The 8,762-nt window shown below is 39.0% G+C and overlaps 1 protein-coding gene and 1 long non-coding RNA gene across 2 annotated transcripts; both read right to left on the reverse strand.

The window, feature by feature from the left end:
• On the reverse strand, positions 1-1,043 carry LOC114824924 (uncharacterized). Its single transcript, XR_003773496.2, has 3 exons — positions 848-1,043; positions 461-708; positions 1-372 (listed from the first exon to the last, which is right to left on the reverse strand). It is a non-coding gene; the product is annotated as an uncharacterized lncRNA (long non-coding RNA).
• A 1,590-nt stretch (positions 1,044-2,633) lies between these two features.
• LOC103428714 (uncharacterized) lies at positions 2,634-6,214 on the reverse strand. Its single transcript, XM_070821878.1, has 3 exons — positions 3,987-6,214; positions 3,494-3,890; positions 2,634-3,389 (listed from the first exon to the last, which is right to left on the reverse strand). The coding sequence occupies exons 1-3, from the start codon at positions 6,212-6,214 to the stop codon at positions 2,634-2,636; spliced, it is 3,381 nt and encodes a 1,126-aa protein (XP_070677979.1).
• Between the last annotated feature and the right edge of the window lie 2,548 nt (positions 6,215-8,762).

The raw sequence follows: 8,762 nt of genomic DNA on the forward strand, positions 1-8,762 counted from the left end.
TATCTTCCATAGTTCATATATTCCCATAATACTATATATGTATCTCATTTTATGCTTGGCCTAATAAATAAAAGATACCGTTATTTTAGAGGAACTTTGGCTTGGTATTTGCTTAAACTACAAGAAATATTAATTTGTAAACACATATTAAGTCCCAACCAAAACCATTTTGCCACCAACTCTTCCACTAACGCCAGCTCCTGTGTGCACCTCAAAATCCTTAGCCTCCATCACATGTTCAGTTGATCCAAACGTCTTTAGCAGCCTCTTACAATTCAAACAAATCACAATTCTTCTCAGGCATTATCTCGAACACTTTAGCTGCATCCTCAACCGACCCGCATTTCCCATACATTGCAATCAACGCATTGCCTACAAACACATCCGAAATCAGTCCCATCTATTGATCAAATCCACAAACACATCAATGGCATCAACAAAAAGCTCGTTTCTTGCATACCCACTAACAAGCGCATTCCACTGGAACAAGTTCTTCCTCTTCAGCCCGTCGAAAACTGAGCGGGAATCCAAAGGAGAACCGCACATTGCACATGGTAATGATGCGTGTGTTGAGAACAAAATCACAGTTGAAAACGGTCAACGCAGAGACCAAGTTGTGGACTTTGCGTCCGGTTTCGACGTACTTCTGGCGCCCGCAGGCCTGTAAAGAGGCTCCCATGGCGTCCTTCCCTTGCTATGAGCTGGAAACTGCATCGTGAGAGTGTAATTGAAAAAGGTCAGAGCCTCCGAGAGGTTTTCATCCTAACTACTCTACAAACACTAACATTTTTAATGCAACTAAGCAAATGAAGCTTTTAATGTACAAATTTGAAATATAAGCACCAACCTCTGTGGCAATAGATACAGCACAGAACTCCTCAATTGAGTAATTGGAAACGAGCACTGCATTAACTACCGTTTCCCAACTGTCAGAGTTCCTGTTATATCAAAGACAACCGTGTTCACCTGCAGGGATCAAACACATGTCAGTAAACGTCCAGACATCAATAAAGTGTGAAATGCTAAAAAATTTATCAACCTTCATGACTTAGGTACCTTCATGCCCTTTTGTTCAACTTTTAATTTTAGAAAGGAAAAAAAAAAACAAAAAGAACGAAACAATTATTAGCCTTGTTTATTAAAATTAATATAATTCAGGATCCAATCAATCAAGTTACTAAACTACATGTAAATCAACACAAATGGCATATTTGATAAACACTAAGATTTACTGCAATAGATAACCGCTTGAGCGGCAGAGACTATCGCTTGAGCGGCAGAACTCAGTCATACTACAGCTTGAGCGGCAGAGACCACCGCTTGAGCGGCAGAACTACAGCTTGAGCGGCAGAGACCACCGCTTGAGCGGCAGAACCCAATTATACCAAAATCAATGCATGGACTGATATACATGAATAAGCATGCAAACCTGAACTTGAAGCCATGATCTGTTTTAGGATGTATCTTCCCTTCTCTTGTACGACTACAATGGATGTATTAGGTTTCAAATGGGGCAACCTTGCTTAACTGTGAATCATCCATATTTATACCGAGAAGAGGGACCAATCCCATTCTATATCTGATAACTGCCTTATCCCATTAATAATGCAGTTATCTTCAGTTATTATTAAGCCAACTGTTCTTCATTAATTCAAACATGGCTTAATCACATTTTTCCCTCCAGTATGTTTTACTTCATTCGAATATAAAACCTTAAGAAGTCTAACCATATATACAGCTCATTTACCAAGTTCAGCTGCAATCGGCAGTTTGATGAACTCACATATATGAATTCAAGAATGATGAAATCACATGAATTCTTACATTGTTATCAGAAAAGGAGTTGGGGAGAACTCTCCCTCAATGAGAGCTGTTATCTACAAGAAACTGGGATCTAAAACTTGGCGAGTATGGCTTGACATGGACAAGGCCACCAATCGTCAGAACCAAAGAGTCATATGAGACAGATTCCAACTATGAAATGATTGTTGCATGTTCAATCCCAATACACTTGCACCCTCAGACATATGGATAGTATCTAATCAGTAATTGTCTTTTCCTAATACCAAAACAAACAGGTTTTCGACGTCATCGGAAGGAAAAGTAAGTAGGAACAAGTATAATGAAGGTACACCAGCAAAAAAACATGAAAATAAAATGCATGAAAAGTTGAAAACCCAGATTCTAAATTGAAAAGCAATTTGTTTCAACCATTACTGCCGTAGGGATTGCTAGTCCCATGGCAAAAGGGCAAGCAACCACTAATACTGAGATACCGAATTGTAATGCCAGCTCAAATTTATCCATGCCTTTTGGTATCTAGTTTTCCGGAAAAAAGACCAAATTCTCCAGGGATGAACCATCCAAGCCATGTCAAAAATGCAACAATGACAACCTGATGTAGGAAAGAAAAAAAAATCAATCATGCAATTGAAAAATTGTCATAATAACGCAATTATCAAATGCAACTAAGAGTAAAACAAATATAAAGATAACATAAAACATACAACTTACATGATATCTTTATCTTTATAGAATGGAGACGATGAGATAATTTGTTGGGAATATTAGTGTGGTAGATGAGAAGCGGTGTTAAACCCTCAGCCTCCTGCTTTTTCCTTCACAAGTTTATATTAATCCTCATCCGAACTACAATAATAACTCTCACTATCATCACTACTACCATTTCCGGATTCCCATTCGTCCTCATCTTCGTTTGCCTTTTCCGCTGCATTGTATTGAGGTAGATCACCAAGGTCAATTGATATTTCGAATTCGGGAACTCCAGGTACGTCAAACGGTTCTTGGACAATATTAGTATCCCGAAGTGTTTCTTCACCAATTTCTATCGAAGATGATAACTGTTGGTCAGCGACATTGTCGTCGTTCTCATCATGATCTAGTTCCGGAATATCATATAGCCCTCTTCGATCAATCTTCTGAACAACTTTCCAACCATTGCCGGCTTTAGGGTCGTCTAGATAGAATATTTGTTTCGCCATAGTTGCCAAAATGTATGGGTCTTCATCGTACCAATGTCTCGTAGTGTTTACTGATAGTAAACCATGATCTTGCTTAACACTCGTTCGGTTATGTGGGTTTGTATCAAACCAAAGACACTTAAACAGTATCACTTGACACCTGTCTTTGTAAAGCAATTGTACTACACAAGTTAGTTTGCCATAGAAATCAATGTCTTCACTGTCGCCAGCACCTGGGACATGGACACCACTATTTTGAGTAGACAACTTGTCATCACGTGTTGCCCCTAAGAACTTGATCCCATTTACATGACAACCCGAGAACAATTCAACATGAAGTGGTCCTCTCGCCAAGTTATATAATTCTTCATCGTAAGAGGGTGAATTCAATTCCTTCAATTTGTTCATCTAATATAACATATACAAAAAGTTAACTTGTTAATGTAACCAAATTTAAAGACAGGCATGAACAAGTTGGAAAATATGCTTAATTCAAACCACATAAAACTTACATGTGCGTGAAACCACGAAGGAAACAAATCACGATGCTTCTTCGCATATAAATGTGAAGGATGTTCCCGCTTCATCAACCGTTCATGCTCTTCAAGGTATGGCAAAGCCTCGTGACAATTGTTGAGTATGAACCAATGCGCTACCTCCATGTCATTTTTGGTAAACGATTCGCCTTTTACAGGATCGCCGAATGGTCGCGAAATTTGGGCAAAAACAGACAGTTTCTCTTTTCTGACACCACCGTCATTATTGCGTTGAGGACGATTGAAAGTTGTCTCAACATCTTGAAGATACATTGCACAAAAAGTAAGTGACTCATATGCGACCCATGCCTCCACCAGTGATCCTTCGGGCTTTGCCTTGTTTCGGACACACTTTTTCAATTCACCAATATATCTGCACAAATAAAAGGTATGCTACAAATTATTCAAAGCGTTCGTTGATCATGAATTTGTTATATATATATACACACACACACACGCGCTTAATTACCTTTCTATTGGATACATCCATCGACAGTTCACTGGTCCGGCAAGCAATGCCTCATCTGGCAAGTGAATCATCACGTGAATCATACTTGTAAAGAAAGCTGGGGGAAATATCTGTTCAAATTTGCATAAGACGTTCACAATGTCTTCCTGCAATTGTTTAACATCTGACTTTCGCAAACACCTTGCAGTCAACTGCGAAAAAAATCTCGACAACAACACGATTGGTTTCACCACATCAAGAGGCAATAAGTGTCGAATACCAACCGGAAGAAGGCGTTGGAGTATCACATGACAATCATGACTCTTTATGTTTGAAAATTTACACCCCTTCACATTCACACAACGCGAGATATTGGAAGCATACCCATCTGGAAACTTTACAGAAGAAATAAAGTTGAAAAACTCTTTCTTCCCATTTGGCTTAACTGTAAAAAAAGGATGGCCTTTCTTCATTGTACCACCGACACTCTGCATCCACATGGATGACCTAATGCCCATTCGTTCCAAATCGAGGCGAGCTTCAATCGTGTCCTTCGTTTTTCCTTCAATGTCTAGAATTGTCCCGACCAAAGTATCAAACACATTTTTCTCAATATGCATAACATCTAGGTTGTGTCTCAATTTTAACTTTGACCAGTACGGGAGCTCAAATAACATACTCTTGTGCGTCCAGTTTAGATGTGTAGTTGGTCTGGGCTGACTGACCCCTTTGCCGAAATGACCAAATTCCAAACTATTTAACTGATCCAAAATCTCATCTCCGGACCATTCTCTTGGTCTTAGCCGAGTCTCTTTTGTGCCATGGAAGGCTTTATCGTTATGACGCCACTCGTTGTCCCAAGGGAGCCATCTACGATGACCAAGATAACAAACTTTTCTCGCATGCCAAGACGATGTTACGTTCTCCTTGCATATTGGACATGCCAAATAACCCTTAGTCATCCACCCAGAAACCATTGCATAGGCGGGAAAATCGTTTACTGTCCACATCACTGCCGCTCGCATGGTGAACATCTGCCCAGTATACTTATCGTATGTACGAACACCGTTTTCCCATAAATCTTTTAGCTCATCAACCAACGGCCGCAAATAAACATTAATGGACTTTCCTAGATCTTCGCTCATTAATAAAGTCAACATCATGTATTCTTTTTTCATGCACTTCCAAGGCGGCAGATTATAAGGAAAAACGACGACTGGCCAAGTGCTGTGGTTTAGGTTTAAAACCCCAAACGGATTAAATCCATCAGTGGCAAGTCCCAATCTGACGTTTCGCGGGTCAGCTGCAAAATCAGGGTACATCCGATCGAATTCTTTCCATGCCTCTCCATCTGCAGGATGCCTCATAACATCGTCATTTACCCGTCCTTCTTTATGCCATCTCATGTCGGTTGCCGTATGCATCGACATGTACAATCGTTGCAACCTAGGCTTCAATGGAAGATAACGCATTACTTTTTGTGGAATCTTGGTCTTTCTATTTTGTGATGTCATTTTAAACCTTGGCTCATTGCAGATAGGGCATGTATCCAACTGTTTGTTCTCCTTATAAAACAATATACAATTATTTACACATGCGTGAATTTTTTCATACCCCAATCCAAGACCCTTCAACACTTTTTGGGCACTTTTATGATCTTCAGGTAAACAATTCTCCTTTGGAAGCATCCTCTTGATAACTCCCAAAAAGTAATCAAAACACTTGTTTGACAAACGAAACTTGATTTTTCCATGCATCAACTCTACAATTGCTGAGAGCACCGAAAAGTTCTCGCAACCCGGATATAATTCTTGCTTGGCATTTTTCAATAGTTTTTCATAGTTTTTAAATTCCTCACTGTCCATGGTTGGATGAACATCATCTCCCCCTTCCTGATTGGTGTTGCTCGAGGCGTATGGATAAACGTCATTTACAATATTCATAACTTGTTCACTAGGATCCACATTAGATTCAACAGTGTCCACTTGTGTCACGTATGAAGACGAAGCTTGATCTAATCGTTCTCCATGATGATACCAAGTAGTATAGGTCTCCATCATCCCATTTCTTACTAAATGAAATCGAACATTTTCGAATGTCTCCCACATTGAGTTGTTACACCTTCTACATGGACATCGGATATGAGTTGAATCTGGGTTGTGTCTAGTTGCAAATTCAGTGAACTTATCTATTCCATCCAAGTACTCAACATCACATCTATTATGATTATGTATCCACCGTTTGTCCATTTTGTCTGCAATCCCAATAAAAGTACAAGAGTTACAACAACTTCAACTATTGTATTGTCACCTTATTCCTCCGGTAAGGGCCCTATCCCATTCAGGAATGCACAGTTATGTGTCGTAATTTACGATTCCAATGGATTAAATTTCGACGTGGGCTAATTTCGGCAGCATCTCCTTACAGTTCTTCAAGTGCACGCCGTAGATACATAATATCCACCGTGTACTCGAAGAACAACAGGAAATGTTACCAAAATTTCCACTATCGAAACCTAATCCGTGAACCGCAAACTACAACACATAACTATGTATTCCCAAACTGTCCATAAAATGGGACAATTCAAGAATTAATTGGACCGCAGTCATGCTTTCGCATCCATACACGAAATCCAACGAATTCTCAAACGGGAAACTAAGCTTTTCTTAAAAAAAAGTGTACAAAGTTAAGTAGTATTAATTTCGTACAACACAAAACAATTTTGTACGTGATGTACAAAAATTTGTGCATACAAATAAATTAAATCACAATAATTACTAAAGCTAAATAAAATAGATAAAATTAATAAAGATCAATTACAAATTGAATCCCAAAAAACTCCAACATGACCAAAATTATCTTATGGTGTCTGAACAGATGGTCCCATCATAAAGAAAATTCCTACTGCTCTCATCATAAAGAAAATTCCTACTGGTCCCGGGGTCCCTTTAAATGAAAGAGAAGTAACATATAATGCTGGTGGTATTAAAAGTGGAGGAGCTGCTTGTAAAGTGCCTGAGGAATTATTTGTACTAGGTACCATCTACTGCCTAAAGAGGAATGTGGATGCTCGTACCAGCAGCAGCGGAGCATTTTAAGAGGATTGTGCTTTCAAGCAACATAATAACTGACCGCAAGTGTGTGAGCCATTACTATGCATTAACAGATGTGCTCAAAGGTTTGCCGGCCTCCGATGATGAAGACGAATTTTCTTAAATAATCAAAACAAACTGCTCTGAGTTTACCTCTGTAAAAACGTAGCTCGTATATAAGGTTGTTGTAACTTGAGTTTTGCATTTAATAAAATTTAGCAATTTTGATTAACAAATATTCATCCAAAGTCTTGCTACAGTATTTTGTGTACAGAGTGATGATCTGCTACTTCTATGTGCTAATCAGTTTGGAATGGTTGCCAAAAACTAGATTGAACAATAAGCAACCCCGTTGACACAAGAACGAACTTACAACTAGGACGCAACTGTGGAGTAAACTAACCCAATTAAGTATTGTCATGTATTTTAACTTTCTCTACGTGACAGTGCTTGGTGGGTTTGATTTCTTCCAACAATGGCGTCTCAATTGTTTCTTACATCTCCATCGTAAGTCTGTGACATTCTAAACTAAAATCCGATGTCATGTGAAAACATTAAAACACATGTCATCGCATTTGAAGGACCTACACTCCTATCCCATTCTCTTCTTTTACTTGTTGTTTAAAACATTTTTCTAGTTTTACAACTGCCAAGTTGATTGCAAATCCTAGTTGGCATGAGTAACCCTTTTTTATCCTTTTGAGTAGTGGGATTTTTACAACTTCTTATCTTCATTGTCTAATATTTGTCTTTACTTCCTTCTAGTTTTGATGTTTTGTGACTGTGAATGGCATAGTTTAATCCCAAATAATGAACTCCAGTTTAGACGGTAATCTTAATTCTCGTAAGCTTTTTGGGTAAGTAATGATCGGGTTTCCCACCATTTCCCTGCCATGAAAGCTTAGGTTATATTAACAATAGTCATACATAGTCTGCTACTGCTAGGCAAATAGAGCTATATTTAGGATCCCACCATTTATTTGTTCAGACACCATAAGATAATTTGGTGAAGGGAAGATCATGTGCCATCATCAATAGGAGATCAAAATTTTCAATATATTAGGTAATAAGGAGATCAAAATTTTCAATATATTAGGTAATAAGGAGATCAAAATTTTCAATATATTAGGTAATATTAACAAAAAATTCAATACAATCATATATAAAAAAATGGATAAATAACATAGAGGTTTTTAAATCACCTGAGTGTGATCAGCAGCTATGGAGGTCTGTAGGTGAGGAAGAGGGGAAGGCAGTTAGCTGTTTGACTAGTGTTAGAACACTGGAAAGAAAGACAAAAAGGTATATTTTCGTGTTGACTTTGCGCGACGCAGGTTCACTACGTCGCGCAAAACTGTTTTGCGCGACGCAAGATGTACATAATGCGTCGCGCAAAACAGTTTTGCGCGACGTAGTGAACCTGCGTCGCGCAAAGTTCGAAAAAAGCGGTAAAACAAGCTTGGTTTGGCGCCAAACTCTTGCGCGACGCACAAGACGTCGCGCAAAACTGTTTTGCGCGACGTAGTTGTACCTTCGTCGCGCAAAACTGTTTTGCGCGACGCATTACTACGTCGCGCAAAGTACCGTCGCGCAAAGACCATTTGCGCGACGTCCTGTGTGTTGTCGTCGCGCAAACATACTTTGCGTGACGAAATGCTCTACGTCGCGCAAGGTTTCGTCGCGCAAACATGTTTTTCTACTAGTG

The sequence above is a fragment of the Malus domestica genome, chromosome 05 (genome assembly GCF_042453785.1).
Source record: "Malus domestica chromosome 05, GDT2T_hap1".
NCBI lineage: Eukaryota > Viridiplantae > Streptophyta > Magnoliopsida > Rosales > Rosaceae > Malus > Malus domestica.